This window comes from Schistocerca gregaria, chromosome X, assembly GCF_023897955.1.
Source record: "Schistocerca gregaria isolate iqSchGreg1 chromosome X, iqSchGreg1.2, whole genome shotgun sequence".
Lineage (NCBI taxonomy): Eukaryota > Metazoa > Arthropoda > Insecta > Orthoptera > Acrididae > Schistocerca > Schistocerca gregaria.
The window spans coordinates 808,894,956-808,917,008 of NC_064931.1; the positions used below are offsets into that span (position 1 = coordinate 808,894,956).

The window sequence follows — 22,053 nt, forward strand, 5'->3', positions numbered from 1 at the left end:
GCAAATTTCAGTTATTGTCATCCATCTGTTCATCAGAACCAGTCGAACAATCCTAGGTATTCACGTGGTGTATTCCTTCTGGAAAGATGATGATGATGATGTTGATGTTTGGTTTTTGGGGCGTTCAACTGCGCGGTTATCAGCGCCCGTACAAATTCCCAACCTTTGTTCAGCCCAATCTCGCCACTTCCAGGAATGATGATGAAATGATGAGGACAACACAAACACCCAGTCATCTCGAGGCAGGTGAAAATCCTAGACCCCGCGTTCTGGAAAGACCGTGCCTGTTCTCCTTGCACTCCGTTGTCGTGAATCAACCTGGTCGCCATTCTTCCTACAGTCGATGCACTACAGCCAGCTGACTGTGATATCTGTCAGTTTGATGCTACCACGTCCCTATTGCCAAATACTAGACCTTCCTCGAAGTCCTAAATCTGGTGATTAGCTGCATGCGCTGTGCTCTGATCTCCACCTGTAGGTTTTCAGCAGCATTAGACTCACGCAGTCAGTATCATATACTCACACCATCGTTCATCTGCACGAATGGCTATCTTCTTTTCTGAAAATGCTGGAAATATGATCTCGTAAAGGTAAAAATTTTGTCAGCATATACCACATGTCAGCCCGATTCACTCCTTGCGTTCTCGTTGTAACACCTTTTTTTCAGTCAGTGTAATTAGTCGAACGCCTGACATTCCCACCAAACTAGTCTCATGAGATATGGACTGAGTGATATTGAAGAGGTTGGCTTTGTGTAAGGAGTGTTTGCGTGTGTTGAGCAGGACTGCGTGACCAACGTGTCTCCGCGCATCGTGAAGGGCACCACGTCGGGTCATCACTACGGACCACAGCAGTCGTCGTTCCTCAACATCGAGCTCATCTCGGAGAAGTCGGCAGCCTACTGGTGCCGCAGCATCACCGAGCTCAAACAAGAGTTCCCAGAGAAGGTAAGCCCCGGTATCTGCTGATGACTCAGTGGCTGCTGCAGTTGCTCGGGTACCGCAGCCGCTAGTGGACATACATCCAGTGAGTCACCAGCATAATACCATAGAATACATTTGTCTGTCTTTTGTCAAGAAATATATCATATCATTCTTTCCATTTCTATGTAGGGAGGCATATGTTCTGTGCCTAATGAAGGTCCTAGCAACTTAACAAATTAGCGATAATCTAGTTAATAGTGTTTGTGGCGTGCATTATATTTAAGTGATTTGTTTATGTCGTGAATTTAAACGTTGTGGCTGATTGCGGTACATACATATACAGGGTGGTCCATTGATGGTGACCGGGCCAAATATCTCACGAAATAGGCGTCAAACGAAAAAACTACAAAGAACGAAACTTGTCTAGCTTGAAGGGGGAAACCAGATGGCGCTATGGTTTGCCCGCTAGATGGCGCTGCCATAGGTCAAAAATTGAGGTTTTTTTGTAATAGGAACCTCCATTTTTATTACATATTCGTGTAGTACATAAAGAAATCTGAATGTTTTAGTTAGACCACTTTTATCGCTTTGTGATAGATGGCGCTGTAATAGTCACAAACGTATGGCTCACAGTTTTAGGCTATCAGTTGGTAATAGGAAGCTTTTTAAATTAAAATACAGAACGTAGGCACGCTTGAACATTCTATTTCGGTTGTTCCAATGTGATACATGCACCTTTGTGAACTTAGCATTTCTGAGAACGCATGCTGTTGCAGCGTGATTACCTGTAAATACCACATTAATGCAATAAATGCTCACGAGCGGTTCTAGGCGCTACAGTCTGGAACCGCACGACCGCTACGGTCGCAGGTTCGAATCCTGCCTCGGGAATGGATGTGTGTGATGTCCTTAGGTTAGTTAGGTTTAAGTAGTTCTAAGTTCTAGGGGACTGATGACCTCAGATGCTAAGTCCCATAGTGCTCAGAGCCAATAAATGCTCAAAATGATGTCCGTCAACCTCAATGCGTGTAACGACATTCCTCTCAACAGCGAGTAGTTCGCGTTCCGTAATTTTCGCACATGCATTGACAATGCGCTGACGCAAGTTGTCAGGCGTTGTCTGTGGATCACGACAGCAAATATGCTTCAACTTTCCCCACAGAAAGAAATCCGGGGACGTCAGATCCGGTGAACGTGTGGGCCATGGTATGGTGCTTCGACGACCAATCAACCTGCCATGAAATATGCTATTCAATACCGCTTCAACCGCACGCGAGCTATGTGCCGGACATCCATCATGTTGGAAGTACATTGCCATTCTGTCATGCAGTGAAACATCTTGTAGTAACATCGGTAGAACATTACGCAGGAAATCAGTATACATTGCACCATTTAGATTGCCATCGATAAAATGGGGGCCAATTATCCTTCCTGCCATAATGCCGCATCAGACATTAACCCACCAAGGTCGCTGATGTTCCACTTGTCGCAGCCATCGTGGCTTTTCCGTTGCCCAATAGTGCATATTGTGACGGTTTACGTTACCGCTCTTTGTGAATGACGCTTCGTCGCTAAATAGAATGCGTGCAAAAAATCTGTCATCGTCCCCTAATTTCTCTTGTGCCCAGTGGCAGAACTGTACACGACCGTCAAAGTCGTCGCCATGCAATTGCTGGTGCATAGAAATATGGTGCGGGTGCAATCGACGTTGATGTAGCGTTCTCAATACCGACGCTGTGGAGATTCCCGATTCTAGCGCATTTTGTCTGCTACTGACGTGCGGATTACCGCGACAGCAGCTAAAACACCTACTTGGGCATCGTCATTCGTTGCAGTTCGTGGTTGACGTTTCACATGTGACTGAACACTTCCTATTTCCTTAAATAACGTAACTATCCGGCGAACGGTCAAGACACTTGGATGATGTCGTCCAGAATACCAAGCAGCATACATAGCACACGCCAGTTGGGCATTTTGATCACAATAGCCATACATTAACACGATATCGACCTTTTCTGCAATTGGCAAACGGTCCATTTTAACACGGGTAATGTATCACGAAGCAAATACCGCCCGCACTGGCGGAATGTTACGTGATACCACGTAGTTATACGTTTGTGACTATTACAGCGCCATCTATCACAAAGCGAAAAAAGTGGTCCAACTAAAATATTCATATTTCTTTACGTACTACACGGATATGTAATAAAAAATGGGGGTCCTTGTTTAAAAAAACGCAGTTGATACCCGTTTGACCTAGGGCAACGCCATCTAGCGGGCCAACCATAGGGCCATCTGGTTTCCACCTTCAAGCTAGACGAGTTTCGTTCTTTGTAGTTTTTTCGTTTGGTGCTTATTTCGTGAGATATTTGGCCCGGTCACTATCAATGGACCACCCAGTATACTTTATTATAAAGCTAATCGGCCAAAACGGCTATTGATTATACGTGTAATTGGTGGTGATCAGTCCGTGTGTTTGATGTTGGCAGGTGGTGATCGCCAGCATCATGTGTAGCTTCAACGAGAGCGACTGGACGGAGTTAAGCCAGATGGCGGAAGCTTGTGGCGCAGACGCGCTCGAGCTCAACTTGTCGTGTCCACACGGCATGGGAGAGTCGGGCATGGGGCTCGCCTGTGGTCAGGTCAGTGCAGCATTGCAGAACGGCACCGTTTCTAACCTATGTGCAATCTATTATCACTACCTATCAATACGCAAATTACCACCATTTGCAACACACACGGTGGGACTTTACAACGAAACATCATCTAATCAGTCTTGTATTTTAAGCAGAAAAAAAAACGTACGGCAATCGATCCTGCGCGAAAATCTGGGCCATTATTCTGATAGTAGCCAGTTACGACCTTATGAATGTACAGCTTTAAGGGGGGTAGGACGTCAAACAGGCCGACTTGGTGCAGGAGAGGCACCACAGGACATTTTAATTTCCACTGTCTATACTTTTACAAGTAAATTCATAAAACTTTGTCAGCATGACCAGGAAGGATTCAGGATTCACACTCGTAGCATCGGAAGTTCAAAAACGTAACAAATTTTTTTTTTTTTACATGTGAAATTTCATCATTTTTTCACTTACTATTGGCTGCATTTGTTGCTATAGGTACACTTTTCTTCATAAGTAACAGAGGCTGTTCAATGAATTTTGCACAGCATACAAACCATACTTACAGGTGTCTGAAACTCTAGAATCTATTTAATTTGTGAAAAAATGAATGAGCTGTTACGTTTTGAACTTTATGCTTAGAAAAAATCAAATTTTGTAGTTAATTATCTCAATTTTTACCACAGTTTTTAATAGATTTGGAAAGTTCTAGAGTTTCATACACCTGTAAGTATCGTTTGTATGCTGTGTAAAATTCATCAAAGAATCTCTTTTACTTGTGAAGAAAAATGTGCCTATAGCAACAAATGCAGCCAACAGTAAGTGAAAAAATCATGAAATTTCATATCTAAAAAAAATATTTTGTTGTTTTTGCACTTCCACTGCTATGAGTGTGAATCCTGAATCCTTTCTGGTCATGCTGACAAAGTTTTATGAATTTATTTGTAAAAGTATAGACAGTATAAAATAAAATGTCCTGTGGTGCCTCTCCTGCTCCAAGTCGGCCCGTTTGACGTCCTACCCCCCTTAAAAAAAAAAAAAAGTCTTTTGTTTGTCACTCTCTACGTCCAATTATGCTCGCTAAAAGCCCGACCACCAAGTGGAGTAAAGGATTTTCATTTAAAATGTCGGTGGATCAACAAGTGATAGTGCAAGCTTCAGGAGCGGTACGGAATAACGGGCATATTGCAACATTTAAACTTCAAAGTACGAGAGCTCCTGAAAGTCGTGACTAGTAAGTATCACTATGTGTGGCTAATCGACTAACTCTTATAGAAGGCGAACGAAAGCTTATGGGGCTTATTTTGTGCTATTATTTATTCCTTCCAATGTCATTGCAGAAATAATAGACAACGTTACGAATGAAGATGTGCTAGATATAGAGCAAAACAGTGGAATGACGATCGCATCTTATTTACTAGAGGATGACGCTGGTAGTAATGCTGCTGCCCTTTCACAGTCACCAGTCATCTTCGTCGAACAGAGTCTTTGGTACAAAGGTACAGGGATGTGAAAACAAGGAAGTAAGTAATTATGAAGCCTGCTTTGAAGACGGTATATCGCCGGATACCACTTTGCCTCTATCCGTGACAGAGGAGTATTTGAAATGAACAGTGGCCGTTTTGAAAAGTGGAAAGAAGGAGAATCTCTCTTTCAAAACGGTCAAGAGGAACGTCGAATTATTATAATAAAAAAATATCTGTTCATCTGGAGCAGATTCCTTGAAAATCAGGGTACGCACCAACTAAAGGTTTCCAAGGTCGGCACTTTGTAAATAAATTTAATAATGCATTCAGGATAAAGATGACGAACAACGATGTTAATATTCAGCAGTAGGGCGTTCAAGCCACAATGGAGGTGGGACTAAAAAAGGCATCTCTTGGCTGTGTGCACGCTTTAAAGAAGATACATGGTATTGTGTCACGAAAAATAGCCCATGTTACTAGAACTGAAAACCTAAGTAATGTGAAAATCACACTTACGGCATGTGAAGAGTTTGTCGCTACACATGAGCAATTACGGAAACGGTCGGTAGACAGAATGTTTACAATATGGGTCAGAGAGACTTTATCTTAGCAATTACATCCGGTCGAACCCTTGTCAAAAAGGAACGAAAGATGTCGACACAGCCTTCAGTTCCATTGATAACACGATGCACAGCTACAAAATATTTCCAACGGTATCTGCAGATGGACACTTGCTGTCACCTCTGTCTGTAATTTTAAAAGAGCCGATTGGGACTTCCGGCAGCGAGTCAAGCAAAGTTTGACAGTATCGTGGGTATCGCCTTATCTTCTAGAAAAGTCAACACGGAACATTTACGGATATGGCAACGGAAGGTCTTTTCTAAAGTCGTACAAACTGACAGCAGAACAGTCTTGATTGTGATTGCATTTCCAGACCACAAAATCTTGTCAATGTATCAAGAGAACATGGAAGAAGACATTTCAGTTTCGCCGTTGACGATGCAACCAGACGCAACAAGATACTGTCAACCGCTGGATTATTTGGCTTTCGCATATTCTAGTGTTTTGTCAAATGGTTCAAATGGCTCTGAGCACTATGGGACTTAACATCTGTGGTCATCAGTCCCCTACAACTTAGAACTACTTAAACCTAACTAACCTAAGGACATCATACACATCCATGCCCGAGGCAGGATTCGAAACTCTCACCGGGGCGGTCACGCGGTTCCAGACTGAAGCGCCTAGAACCGCACGGCCACACCGGCCGGCAGGGTTTTGTCCACAGTTTTACCAGCTCAAACGACTTCTGGGTGTCAATGTGAACTTCGGCCAGCGTAACAACATCCTTCAAATGCAGTCGCTTCTTTTTCTTTACAGGCAACTACGTGCACCAGTATTTTGGCCTGTCTTCTAGTAAGCTTGGACTCGAAGCGGCTACGTCAGTGACCGGTCAGATCTCTTTGAACATGCAGTGAAATACTATAATGACATTGGTAACGTGCTTTGTTCACTGCGTCAAAGGGTGCGCTGTCTAACATGTAGCTGGTGCCAGAGATTTCTTCGTTTTTAACTTTTTTGTGTTGCATTGTGCAAATGCAGTGTAATTAAGTGAAACGCATGAGTGTGTGCTTAAAGAAGAAGCTTAGCGCTATTTATTAACTTCGCTGTTTTGCGTTATTTTCTTTGAATTGTGAAGCTAACACTAGTAAAATGAAGTGCATTTGTAGGGGTTGTGCTATTCTTCAGAAGGAGGGCACTGGTTGTTACACTGCTGTACAGTACTTCGCGCTTGAGCATTAAGCGGGTGCAGTGGGGCAAAGCGAGTGACAAATAAGCGATGTGCGCACGTGTTTAAAATATGTATTTTCAGAAAGTCATAACTGCGTACTGTCAGAATCATGGCCCGAAGTTTCGCGCGGGGTCGAATGCTGGGGGACATCTTGCAGGTGTGCCTTTTTCTCCTTAAAATCGAACTCGAGTTGGTGATATTTCTATGTCAGTCAGATACTGATTGGTCTTGAAAAGTATCTGAAGGAAATTTGTCTGCAGCACTACCCAATGTTATTAATCTGTAACGCCGAGGCCACTCACACGACAGATCAACAAGAGCGTGCCCAAACCACGAAATGAAACAAAAATTTGAAGCTATCCAGTATAATCAACTTAGGGCTATAATATATAAACCAACCAATTCAAGTTCCCTTCTTTTGATTCTTTTTCTTACGATGTGTTTTGACTGACGTGACAGACTGTTTTATTGAAATGATCAATTCTCGTCACCATGCTATAAGTTTTTCTTCTGTTTACACCCTGTTAACTGCTAATGAACTGAGGTTAACAAATTGTAGCTGCAACAGTGTAACGAGTTTATTGATACCGAGTGTCCCTCCCAAGAGTCGTCAGGAGCATTTTCTCTGCTATTACGGAAGATATTTCCAGTTTCGCTTCTGCAAAGTTTAGCTGGAGTCACCACAAATACACTACTGGCCATTAAAATTGCTACACCACGAAGATGACGTGCTACAGACGCGAAATTTAACCGACAGGAAGAAGATGCTGTGATATGCAAATGATTATCTCTTCAGAGTATTCGCACAAGGTTGCCGCCGATGGCGACACCTACAACGTGCTGACATGACGAAAGTTTCCAACTGATTTCTCATACACAAACAGCAGTTGATCGGCGTTGCCTGGTGAATCGTTGTTGTGATGCCTCCGACTTTGACAAAGGTCGGATTGTAGCCTATCGCGATTGCGGCTTATCGTATCGCGACATTGCTGCTCGTTTTGGTCGAGATGCAATGAATCTTAGCAGAATGTGGAATCGGTGAGTTCAGGAGGGTAATACGGAACGCCTTCCTGGATCCCAACGGCCTCGTATCACTAGCAGTCGAGGTGACAGGCATCTTATCCGAATGGCTGTAACTGATCGTGCATCCACGTCTCGATCCCTGAATCAACGGATGGGGACGTTTGCAAGACAACAACCATCTGCACGAACAGTTCGACGACGTTTGCAGTAACATAGACTATCAGCTCGGAGACCATGGCTGCGGTTACCCTTGACGCAGCATCACAGACAGGAGCACCTGCAATGGTGTACTCAACGCGGAACCTCGGTTCACGAACGGCAAAACGTCATTTTTTTGATGAATCCCAGTTCTGTTTACAAAATCATGATGGTCGCATACGTGTTTGGCGACATCGCGGTGAAACCACATTGAAAGCCTGTATTCGTCATCACCATACTGGAGTATCACCCGCCATGATGGTATGGGGTGCCATTGGTCACCTCTTGCTCGCATTGACCGCACTTTGAACAGTGGAAGTTACATTTCAGATGTGTTACGACCCGTGGCTCTACCCTTCATTCGATCCCTGCGAAACCCTACAATTCAGCAGGAAAATGCACGACCTCATGTTGCAGGTCCTGTACGGGCCTTTCTGGATACAGAAAATGTTCGACTGCTGCCCTGGCCAGCACATTCTCCAGATCTCTCAGCAATTGAAAATGTCTGGTCAATGGTGGCCGAGCAACTGGCTCGTCACAATACGCCAGTCACTACTCTTGATGAACTGTGGTATCGTGTTGAAGTTGCATGGGCAACTGTACCTGTACACGCCATCCAAGCTCTGTTTGACTCAATGCCCAGGCGTATCAAGGCCGTTATTACGGCCAGAGGTGGTTTTCTGGGTACTGAGTTCTCAGGATCTGTGCACCCAAATTGCGTGAAAATGTAACCTCATGTCAGTTCTGGTATAATATATTTGTCCAATGAATACCCGTTTATCTTCTGTATTTCTTCTCGGTGTTTCAATTTTAATGGCCAGTAGTGTAAATACTGCTCCATGACGTCTTTCTGCGACGCCCAAAGTCTGCAGAAAGTGTAGCTTTGTTTCTCGTAACGAACAAAATTATTTTTAAAGCGGTATTTTAAGTGCCCATTCGTGACACTGATCCCACATTATTTATTGCGATATACGTTTTATCGATATGTATTAAAAGGGTTGTTCAAACACGAAGAATAACCAGATCTCCAGCAGCTACTCGTGTGCTGCACTGGCCTGCGCTGACTGTTACCGCATACAGCAGTGCAACTCAGTCCCTGCTGAAGTACTGGTTATTCCTCATGTTTTAATTTCCCTGTTAATACATATCGATGAATAGAAAATTTCACTAGACTAATCTGGGGCCGCTACATCGAATGGACGCGTAATATTTCGGTTTAAAAACCATTTTGTTCGTAGCGGGAAGCAAACCGATGTTTTACTTCCACAACGAGCGTCGCATGAAAGACATGATGAACAGTATTAGCTTGGGATGAACTCCAGCTACACAATGAAAAACCGAAGTTGCAAATATCTGTTAATCACCACAGAGAATGCGGCTGACGACTTTTAGGTCGGTGAAACTGTATATAAACACTGAATACCAATTACAGCACAGGAAGGTATTGTACCTCAGCTACGTCAGCACATAATGTGTAACATCAATTCTTATTGTCGAGCATAGCTGGATGATCCCATGCCGAATGAATGTTTAGTAATTTTTACTCTTCTTTGTTACGTAAAATTAATTCTATATTTCACATCAAAAGTAACAATGTGCAACAAACTGTACGTTAAAACATACCAGTTCATCGTAAAATATACTTGTCACTTCTCTAGTGCAGGTCCAATGTCGGATCCAAAAAAAAAAAAAAAGAAAGGAATATTTACTTTCCTGCGCCGTGTCATACGTCTGTTCATTGACACATTACACTGGTGTGCAGAACTTCAGGACGAAATTAACTTTCGCATGAACGGTCAGTGTGAAGTAACATAGTTCGATGGAACTCGGACCAGACATAGAAAGAACTGCTGCAGTATAATACATGAGATACACTGTGTGATCAAAAGTATCCGGACACCTGGCTGAAAATGACTTACAAGTTCGTGGCGCCCACCATGGGTAATGCTGGAATTCAGAATGATGTTGACCCACCCTTAGCCTTGATGACAGCTTCCACTCTCTCAGGCATACGTTCAATCAAGTGCTGGGAGGTTTCTTGAGGAATAGCAGCTCATTCTTCACGGGTGCAGCACTGAGGAGACGTATCGATGTCGGTCGGTGAGGCCTTGGCACGAAGTCGGCGTTCCAAAACATCCCAAAGGTGTTCTATAAGATTCAGGTCAGGAGTCTCGGCAGGAGAGTCCATTACAGTTGTGTTATTATCGTAGAACCAGTCCGCCACAGGCCGTGCATTGTGAACAGGTGCTCGATCGTGTTGGAAGATGCAATCGCCATCCCCGAATTGCTCTTCGGCAGTGGGAAGCAAGAAGGTGCTTAAAACATCAATGTAGGCCTGTGATATGTTAGTGCCTCGCAAAACAACTAGGGGTGCAAGCCCCCTCCGTGAAAAACACAACACCATGACGCCACCACCTCCGACTTTTACTGTTGGCACTACAGACGCTGGCAGATGACGTTCACCGGGCATTCACCAGAACCACGCCCTGCCATCAGATCGTCACGTTGTGTACCGTGATTCGTCACTTCACACAACGTTTTTCCATTGTTCAGTCGTCCAAGGTTAACGCTCCTTACACCAAGCGAGGCGTCGTTTGGCATTTACCGGCATGATGTGTGGCTTATGAGCAGCCACTTCACCATGAAATCCAAATTTTTTCACGTGCCGCCTAACTATCATAGAACTTTCAGTGGATCCTGATGCAGATTGGAATTCGTGTGCGATTGTCTAGATAGATGTCTGCCTATTACACATTACGACCCTCTTCAACTGTCGGCGGTCTCTGTCAGTCAACAGACGAGGTCGGCCTGTACGTTTTTGTGCTGTACGTGTCCCTTCACGTCTCCACTTCACTATCACATCGGAAACAGTGGACCTAGAGATGTTTAGGAGTATGGAAATCTCACGTACAGACGTATGACACAAGTAACACCCCATCACCTGACCACGTTCGAAGTACGTGAGTTCTGGGGAGGGCCCCATTCTGCTCTCTCACGATATCTAATGACTACTGATGTCGCTGATATTGGGAACCTGGCAGTAGGTAGCAACGCAATGCTCTTAATATGAAAAAGTATGTTTTTGGGGTGTCCGGATACTTTTGATCGCATAGTGTAACTGAAAGGAATACACAATGAGACGAAGAGAAATGACACTTTGACTCAAAGACAATAATTACACTGAAGTCACGTCACATGTGCTTCGCAGATCTGTACAATTAGTTATATAAATGCAGTTATTTACATAAGTGCAGCATGCGGCATCAGATTCTCTTCCTCTACAGTACATCACAACCATTTCGCTAATCATACATTTAATACAGGGAGTCCGATCTCTGATGTAGAAAACTAAGGAAACGAAACATTTAACTTTGGTGTAACACGATGGAGAAAACCTTCCTTAAAAGTTGGACTGGGTAGGAGAGACCCATGTTGTGGACTTGCGATCAACGGATCCCACATCAGGCGATTGCTAGTGCAGGATCGCACCGAGTCATAGAAGGTTAAGAACACAATAGCAACTGAGAAGGACCTGTTTTCAAGGGTATTCGTAGTCAGCCTGTTTACACTACTACCATGAATCACTAATGAAATGCCACTATGAAGAAGCAGTAATGAAAGTGTGGGACAAAATTAAAGCTCTTCCTTTAAGCATGTATAGATGCAGGCCATCATTGTTTTGTGTATTCATCTCTTGGTCTCCCTCTACGATTTTTACCCTCCACGCTGCCCTCCAATACTAAATTGGTGATCCCTTGATGCCTCAGAACATGTCCTACCAACCGATCCCTTCTTCTGGTCAAGTTGTTCCACAAACGTCTCTTCTCCCCAATCCTATTCAATACTTCCTCGTTAGTTATGTGATCTACCCATCTAATCTTCAGCATTCTTCTGTAGCACTACACTTCAAAAGCTTCTATTCTCTTCCTGTCCAAACTATTTATTGTCCATGTTTCACTTCCATACATGGCTACACTCCATACAAATACTTTCAGAAACGACTTCCTGACACTTAAATCTATACTCGATGTTAACAAATTTCTCTTCTTCAGAAACGCTTTCCTTGCCATTGCCAGTCTACATTTTATATCCTCTCTACTTCGACCATCATGAGCTATTTTGCTCCGCAAATAGCAAACCTCCTTTACTACTTTAAGTGTCTCATTCCCTAATCTAATTCCCTCAGCTTCACCCCACTTAATTCGACTACATTCCATTATCCTCGTTTTGCTTTTGTTGATGTTCATCTTATATCCTCCTTTCAAGACATTGTCCATTCCTTTCAACTACTCTTCTCCATGGATTTTAATACCTACTCCGAATTTTTCTTTTGTTTCCTTTACTGCTTGCTCAATATACAGATTGAATAACATTGCGGAGAGGCTACAACCCTGTCTCACTCCCTTCCCAACCACTGCTTCCCCCCTTGACTCTTATAACTGCCATCTGGTTTCTGTACAAACTGTAAATAGCCTTTCACTCCCTGTATTTTACCCCTGCCACCTTTAGAATTTGACAGAGAGTATTCCAGACAACATCGTCAAAAGCTTTCTCTAAGTCTACGAATGCTAGAAACGAAGGTTTGCCTTTCCTTAATCTTTCTTCTAATATAAGTAGTAAGGTCAATATTGCCTCACGTGCTCCAATATTTCTACGGAATCCAAACTGATCTTCCACGAGGTCGGCTTCTACCAGTTTTTCCATTCGTCTGTAAATAATTCGTGTTAGTATTTTGCAGCTGTGACTTATTAAACTGGTAGTTCGGTAATTTTCACATCTGTCAACACCTGCTTTCTATGGGATTGGAATTATTATATTCTTCTTGAAGTCTGAGGGTACTTCGCCTGTAGAGTTTTGTCAGGACTGGCTCTCCCAAGGCCGTCAGTAGATCTAATGGAATGTTGTCTACTTTCGGGGCCTTGTTTCGGCTCAGGTCTTTCAGTGCTCTGTCAAACTCTTCACGCAGTATCGTATCTCCCATTTCATCTTCATTTACATTCTTTTCCATTTCTATAATATTGTCCTCAAGTACATCGCCCTTGTATAGACCCTCTATATAATCCTTCCACCTTTCTGCCTTCCCTTCCTTGGCTAGGACTGGGTTTCCATCTGAGCTCTTGATATTCATACAAGTGGTTCTCTTTTCTCCAAAGATCTCTTTAATTTTCCTGTAGGCAGTATCTATCTTATCCCTAGTGAGATAAGCCTCTACATCCTTACATTTGTCCTCTAGCCATCCCTGCTTAGCCATTTTGCACTTCCTGTCGATCTCTTTTTTGAGACGTTTGTATTCCTTTTTGCCTGCTTCATTTACTGCGATTTTATGTTTCCTCCTTTCATCAATTAAATTCAATATTCTTCTGTTACCCAAGGATTTCTACTGGCCTTCGTCTTTCCACCGACTTGATCCTCTGCTGCCTTCACTACTTCATACCTCAGAGCAACCCATTCTTCTTCTACTGTATTTCTTTCCACCACAGCTGTCAATTGTTCCCTTATGCTCTCCCTGAAACTCTGCACAACCTCTGGTTTAGGCAGTTTATCCAGGTCCCATCTCCTTAAATTCCCACCTTCTTGCAGTTTCTTCAATTTTAATCTCCAGTTCATAACCAATAGATTGTGGTCAGAGTCCAAATCTACCCCTGGAAATGTCTTACAATTAAAAAGCTGGTCCCTAAATCTCTGTCTTACCATTATATAATCTATCTGAAACCTGTTAGTATCTCCGAGATGCTTCCATGTATACAACCTTCTTTTATGGTTCTTGAACCAAGTGTTAGCTATGATTAAGTTATGCTCTGTGCAAATTCTACCAGGCGGCTTCCTCTTTCATTTCTTTGCCCCAGTCCATATCCACCTACTATGTTTCCTTCTCTCCCTTTTCCTACTACCGAATTCCAGTCACCCATGACTATTAAATTTTCGTCTCCCTTAACTATCTGAATAATTTCTTTTATCTCATCATACATTTCATCAATTTCTTCATCATCTGCAGAGCTAGTTGCCATATAAACTTGAACTACTGTAGTAGGCGTGGGCTTCGTGTCTATCTTGGCCACAATAATGCGTTCACTATGCTGTTTGTAGTAGCTTACCCGCACTCCTATTTTTTATTCATTATTAAACCTACTCCTGGATTACCCCCCTATTTGATTTTGTATTTATAACCCTGTATTCACCTGATCAAAAGTCTTGTTCCTCCTGCCAACGAACTTCACTAATTCCCACCATATATAACTTTAACCTATCCATTTCCCTTTTTAAATTTTCTAACCTACCTGCTCGATTAAGGGATCTGACATTCCACGCTCCGATCCGTAGAACGCCAGTTTTCTTTCTCCTGATAACGACGTCCTCTTGAGTAGTCCCCGCCCGGAGATCCGATTGAGGGACTATTTTACCTCTGGAATATTTTACCCAAGAGGACGCCATCATCATTTAACCATACAGTAGAGTTGCATGTCCTCGGGAAAAATTACGGCCGTAGTTTCCCCTTGTCTTCAGCCGTTCGCAATACCAGCATAGCAAGGCCGTTTTGGTTATTGTTACAAGCCCAGATCAGTCAATCACCCAGACTGTTGCCCCTGCAACTACTGAAAAGGCTGTTGCCTCTCTTAAGGAACCACACGTTTGTCTGGCCTCTCAACAGATACCCCTCCGTTGTGGTTGCACCTACGGTGCGGCTATCTGTATCGCTGAGGCACGCATGCCTCCCCACCAACGGCAAGGTCCATGGTTCATGGGGGGGGGGGGCATTTTGTCTTATTCACTGAAATAATTATATCCACAATATATGTCGTGTGACTCATTAAAATGGCTCTCACTGATAAAGGAATTCTTCGATGCATATTTCTCGGAGGTGGCAGAGCGTTATACGCTTAATCTCATTAAAACTGTCACAGCGTATTTCGCATGCTTTTTGTCGCATTTGTTGTCTGTGATTTCCTTGAAACACCAGTATTAATCGCACGCTTTAAGGTGACCTTTTTCTAATCATTGAAATTCGGCTGACTCTGAGTTGCTACAGAATATTCACATTCGTTGCCAACGTAATAACATTGTGTGCCGTAGCATTACAGTATCCGTTGGAAAACCAGTGTTGACTCATGAATAGTGTTGCGTGTCGTGATTATTATTATTACATAGAAAAAAAGAGTGGAGAGGCTGTAACTGATCCTTCAAGCGCCTCACCATCGACTTTTGGGTCACTTCTACGACACAATAACCCATCACATCTTCCTTTCTTTTAAACTGTCCATTCATATTAATGTGACCACCTGTCTAAAGCCTAATAACCACCTTTTGCTGTGCAGACCACTCCAAGACGTGCACTAACAGGGTCAATGAGGTTTTGAAAGGTGCCAATAGGGAGTGGTGCCATGCCGAAACCAGTGCCGTAACCACATGTGCTGTGTTTCTCAGTTGAGGAGCCAGGGCACGTGCTGCCCGACACAGGTGGCCTTGTAGATCCTAGATTGTTTTGTACCCCAAGGAGGAGTATGGTAAACCCATCCTGGTGCCCTTCGAACCACGCATGTACACTGCGAGCTGAATAACACATTGCATTTTCCAACTGGTAGATGCCATTGTGCCGAGAAAAAAAAAAAACTGCCTGTAGGAGTGGACGTGGTTCCCAGTGATAGATACATACACTACTAGCCAATAAAATTTCTCCACCACGAAGATGACGTGCTACAGACGCGAAATTTAAGCGACAGGAAGAAGATGCTGTGATATGTAAATCATTAGCTTTCCAGAGCATTCACATAAGGTTGACGCCGGTGGCGACACCTACAACGTGCTGACATGAGTATAGTTTCCAACCGATTTCTGATACACAAACAGCAGTTGACCGGCGTTTCCTGGTGAAGCGTTGTTGGGATGCGTCGTGTAAGGAGGAGAAATGCGTACCATCACGTTTCCGATTTTGATGAAGGTCGGATTGTAGCCTATCGCGATTGCGGTTTATCGTATCGCGACATTTCTGCTCGCGTTGATCGAGGTCCAATGACTGTTAGCAGAATATGGAATCGGTGGGCTCAGGAGGGTAATACGGAACGCCGTGCTGCATCCCAACAGCCTCGTATCACTAGCAGTCGAGATGATAGGCATCTTATCCGCATGGCTGTAACGGATCGTGCAGCCACGTCTCGATCCCTGAGTCAACAGATGGGGACGTTTGCAAGACAACAACCATCTGCACGAACAGTTCGATGACGTTCGCAGCAGCATGGACTATCGGCTCGGAGACCATGGCTGCGGTTACCCTTGACGCTGCATCACAGAACGGAGCACCTGCGATGCTATACTCAACGACGAACCTGGGTGCACGAATGGCAAAACGTCATTTTTTCGGATGAATCCAGGTTCTATTTACAGAATCATGAGGGTCTCATCTGTGTTTGGCGACATCGCGGAGAATGCACATTGGAAGCGTGTATTCGTGATCGCCATACTGGCGTATCACCCGGCGTGATGGTATGGGGTGCCATTGGTTACACGTCTCGGTCACCTCTTGTTGGCATTGACGGCACTTTGAACAGTGGACGTTAAATTTCAGATGTGTTACGACCCGTCACTCTACCCTTCATTCGATCCCTGTGAAACCCTACATTTCAGCAGGATAATCCACGACCGCATGTTGCAGGTCCTGTAAGGGCCTTCTGGATACAGAAAATGTTCGACTGCTGCTCTGGTCAGCACATTCTCCTGATCTCTCACCAATTGAAAACGTCTGGTCAAATGTGGCCGAACAACTGACTCGTCACAATACACCAGTCACTACTCTTGATGAACTGTGGTATCGTGTCGAAGCTGCATGGGCACCTGTACCTGTACACGCCAATACTCACAATACTCTTGATGAACCGTGGTATCGAGTTGAAGCTGAATGGGCAGCTGTACCTGTGCATGCCATCCAAGCTCTGTTTGACTCAATGCCCAGGCGTATCGAGGCCGTTATTACGGCCAGAGGTGGTTGTTCTGAGTACTGATTTCTCAGGATCTATGCACCCAAACTGCATGAAAATGTAATCACATGTCAGTTCTAGTGTAATATATTTGTCCAATAAATACCCGTTTATCATCTGCATTTCTTCTTGGTGTAGCAATTTTAATGGCCAGTAGTGTACTTGTGTTGATCAATTGTACCTTCCAGAACGACGAGATCTCCCTGGAAATACCACGTAAACATTTCCCAGACAATAACGCTAAGTCCTCAGGTCTGGACCCTTCTGATGATGGCTGCAGTGCGATGCAGTGCCTGTGTTATCCAGAAGTGTGACGTAATGTCCCTTCGTGCACGCATGCATACAATATTGTGCTTATCCCCCGACACCGGGCAGGCGACTTGCAATGAAAGTGTCTCCCCTGCAGGGGAATATACATAATAATTGTATGAGTGCAGGCTGTAGACTCATGATTAATAACATATGGCCTTGAGATGTGCGCGGATAGCCATGTGGTATGGCGACCGTTCGTGATAAGCGGAATATCTGGTTTCGAGAATTGGTCTGGCACAAATTTTCGTTGTCATCATTCCATTATACAGGTGATGTTTCTCCATATTCACAACTGCGAATACATTTTATGTATTGTAGCATTATGTTTGATTTCAGACATTTCACGCCATACACTCAAACGGTCATCTGTCTGATGGAACACGAAAAATGATTCATCTAAGAAAACCACATGTCGCCACTCAGCGGACGTCCAGTTTCGGTATTGGTATGCAAATTCCAGCATTCGTCACTGATGAACAGCAGCAACAACCAAGAACCAGCCACCTCCTTCAGAGAGCCATACACAGCAACGGTCGCTGAATGGTCATTGAGGAAACACTGTTGGTAGCCGTTTGGTTCATCTGGACTGTCAGCTGCTCAACAGCTGCACGTCTATTCCCCCGTACACATCTCCGTGTCCATTGTTACTCACGTCATCTATGGCCCATGATGCAGCACATTTGGCTGGAGGAGACCAGACAGCGAGGTCATCGGTCTCATCGGATTAGGGAAGGATGGGGAAGGAAGTCGGCCGTGCCCTTTCAAAGGAACCATCACGGCATTTGCCTGAACCGATTTAGGAAAATCACGCAAAACCTAAATCTGGATGACCGGACGCGGGATTGAACCGTCGTCCTCCCGAATGCGAGTCCAGTGTGCTAACCACTTGCCACCTCGCTCGGTTGCAGCACAGTTAACGTCAGCTCCAGTTGTGGACAGAGTCATTTTGCCATGCATGGTACACTTTAACAACGACAGCGCGCGAACAGTTTACGAACTAAACTGTGTTGGAAATGTTTCCACCCTTGGCACGAAAGACAATGATCATGCCCATTTTGGATGTTAGGTAAATTGCTTCGTTTCTGCATTTTGATTAAGACCGTACTGTTTTCGGCGTCCCCCGATACTATTACATACCCTGCACTGCTAGTGCTGCCATCTGCCGTCTGTGAGTTGTTACTGCACATTGACGTCGAACACGTGACTGGGCCGTGTATAAGGTTATCTGGCTATTCTGGGGGAGGTGGGGCTTGTTCCAGCAATCAGTGTATTATGAGCCGACCGCAAGGTTTCGCTATAGCATCAATCCCAATAGGGACATCTTAAAGTGTGCGATTAGTACCTACCTAATGAGTGGCCGCACTTCCCCGTCACCATCAAGCGACGCCATACTCATAGCCACCTGTTGTTCTTAATCAGCGATACCTACGAGCGCTTTGCCAACACCATGCACAGTAACTGCTGATGTGCCGCCAGCTGCGTCTGCCAGCTGCTGTAGCCCATAACAAAAATTCAATAAAAAATTACTTATGTACGAGTAGTCGTACCCTGCCATCCGCTTGAATCAACACACACGAAGCCTCATCAGTCCATATATTGACCCGAATTCAGAAAAAAATTGTTGTCTCAGTACCACACTACACTTTGCGATCTTTAAACACACAGACGCGAGTGTTTAAGACTACACATATGATCTGAATATGGCTGAGGTCACACCTTGTAGACGCATAGTGAAAACTAAGTGCGCAGATGACATGAATTCGACAGCAATTAACTGATATGCTACGTTTTTTATGTAAGTCACGAAGACTCCTCGCTTATTATACATATTGGATATGTAAACATGGTTGACCCGAGGGCAGTGTGCTCTTAAATGGAACGATTAAGCGTTGACGCACCTCACAGTGAGGCATCACTTGAGAATGGCAAAACAGACAGAAATCGCGGTCGTGAATAAATACATTTAAAAACAACCCAAGAGGGAAATGTTGCCTAATAGAAGAATGAGTTAAATCCGATACATCCATGTTAACTCTCTCTCATACTAATTCGCTTCATACGGCCCGGTTCAAAACTTATCTTGCCTGAACACAGAACTGAGAAAGGTGAGGAGTAGATTAAGACACTGGACTCCATTAGAGTGGAGCGGGATTCAAATCCCTGCCTGACCATAGAGTATTAAGTTTTCTGTGATTTCCCTAAATCTATTATGGCAACTCCCGTAATGATACGTGTGAAAAGGACACATCTGATTTCCTTACCCAGTCCGAGATTGTACTCCGTCTCTAACGACTTTATCGTCAACAGGGCATTAATCCTTAATATTCCTTCTTTCCTTTTCATTTTATTTATTTATTTATTTACTAACAACAATTTTCCACTGCTAGGCAGTGAGCCAGCTGAATGACTGACGCTTCTCTACCACAGGATCCGAATCTGGTGCGCAGTATTGCTACGTGGGTGAGAGCCGCTGTGAAAATTCCGTTCTTCGTCAAACTGACGCCCAACATCACCGACATCGTCAGCATCGCCAGAGCAGCTTACGAAGGTATGTCATTTAGGCCGTAATTCGTCTGCATACTTCTCTTTGCTGGAACCTGGTCTGTGTTGTAAGGTACACAATGTGGACTGAAGTCTCGGAAAACGACACTGAAAACCTTATGTGTGATCTCGGACCAAGTGTACAATGTTATACAGGGTGGTCCAAATACGTAGGACTGAAACTATACGGACTGTGAAGGATCCTAATCTCAGTACTTTGTGATACCAGTGCTTGGAAAATTATGTTTCAGTCGGTACGGGCTATTGAATGAAAAATACGTAAGAGCCATGCTTTGTGAACTGTTTGTTTCTTAACAAATACCTGCTAAACGGTTTACAGTTCGTGAATGATTCTCGAATATTGATAATTACTCGTTACAGGATCCTGCAGACATAGGTGGGGCGTAGGGATGCAGTGCCTGGGAGTGGAGCGGATGTAAAAAGAAAAGTCCCAAAAAACGTTAATCGTCATGCGTGGAAATTTACGACTAACAACATCGTTAAAACCGCAGAGAAATGGCGAATAATCTCGGGAAGTAAGGGTTCGCTTAGTAAAATTTGAGGATATGCTGTGTAATTGGTTAATACAAACCATAAAAAAATGCACGGAAGTATGTTTTTAACACAAACCTACGTTTTTTTAAATGGAACCCCGCCAGTTTTGTTAGCAAATCTGAACATATAAACAAATACGTAATCAGTGCCGTTTGTTGCATTGTAAAATGTTAATTACATCCGGAGATATTGTAACCTAAAGTTGACGCTTGAGTACCACTCCTCCGCTGTTCGATCGTGTGTATCGATCGTGTGTACCTTAGGTACAGAAGAGACTGGAACAGCACATTACGTCCACATACTAATACCTTTTTATTGGCCTTTTTCACTGACGCACATGTACATTACCATGAGGGGTGAGGTACACGTACACACGTGGTTTCCGTTTTCAATTACGGAGTGGAATAGAGTGTGTCCCGACATGTCCTGCCAATAGATGTACAATGTAGTGGCCATCATTTGCTGCACACAATTGCAATCTCTGGCGTGATGAATGTCGTACACACCGCAGTACATCTGGTGTAAGGTCGCCGCAGGCTGCCACAATACGTTGTTTCATATCCTTTGGGGTTGTAGGCACATCAAGGTACACATTCTCCTTTAACGTCCCCCACAGAAACAATTCCAGATGTGTAAGATCAGAAGAACGGGCTGGCCATTTTATGCGTCCTCCACGTCCTATGAAACGCCCGTCGAACATCCTGTCAAGGGTCACCCTAGTGTTAATTGCGGAATGTGCAGGTGCACCATCATGCTGATACCACATACGTCGACGCATTTCCAGTGGGACATTTTCGAGCAACGTTGGCAGATTATTCTGTAGAGACGCGATGTATGTTGCAGCTGTTTGGGCCCCTGCAATGAATTGAGGACCAATGAGGTGGTCGCCAATGATTCCGCACCATAAATTTACAGTCCACGGTCGCTGTCGCTCTACCTGTCTGGGCCAGCGAGGATTGTCCACGGACCAGTAAAGCATGTTCCGTAGATTCACTGCCCCGTGGTTTGTGAAACCCGCTTCATCGGTAAACAGGTAGAATTTTTGTATGGTTTGTATTAAACAATTACACTAGCCCCTCTCCTCACGTTCGGTCTGTGGAATCGGTTCGTCAGTATTTGATGTGGTTTACGAAATATATCCAGCGGTAACGTTAGGTGACTCACCCTGTATATCTATGTCTGTACCTGTTTAATCTAAGTGTAGTGTATGTCTATTGTTCGGGTATTGCCCGCAGAAAAAGACAGTGTGTTTTGGGGAACCTTCTTCCCTGCATGTGCATGTAGGTGTCTCACGCGTGGGATGAGGTCCGTGTCTGGTTAAGGCTGTACTGGTGGTCCGACACAGGCAAGGCGGACGGGGTGTCGGCGATCAACACGGTGTCGGGGCTGATGCGGCTGCACGCGGACGGCTCGCCGTGGCCGGCGGTGGGCTCTCAGCGGCGCACCACGTACGGAGGTGTGTCGGGCGCGGCTACGCGGCCCATGGCTCTGCGGGCCATCTCGGCCGTGGCGCGCGAGCTGCCGGGCTTCCCCATCCTCGGCATCGGCGGCGTCGACTCTGCCGACACCGCCTTCCAGTTCCTCAGCGCCGGCGCCTCCGTCGTCCAGGTCAGGCTGCCTTACCGAGCCCCTCCGCCTTCCGTTCCTTTCATTTCT

General features: G+C 44.5%; 1 protein-coding gene across 1 annotated transcript in view; it reads left to right on the plus strand.

The window, feature by feature from the left end:
- LOC126297821 (dihydropyrimidine dehydrogenase [NADP(+)]) overlaps positions 1 to 22,053 on the plus strand; it is a 280,937-nt gene that overhangs the window by 176,177 nt on the left and 82,707 nt on the right. The window contains exons 12-15 of the mRNA XM_049989053.1: positions 783 to 947; positions 3,413 to 3,565; positions 19,729 to 19,849; positions 21,743 to 22,005. Of these exons, the coding sequence (XP_049845010.1) occupies positions 783 to 947; positions 3,413 to 3,565; positions 19,729 to 19,849; positions 21,743 to 22,005 (702 nt within the window). The remainder of the gene's footprint in view (positions 1 to 782; positions 948 to 3,412; positions 3,566 to 19,728; positions 19,850 to 21,742; positions 22,006 to 22,053) is intronic.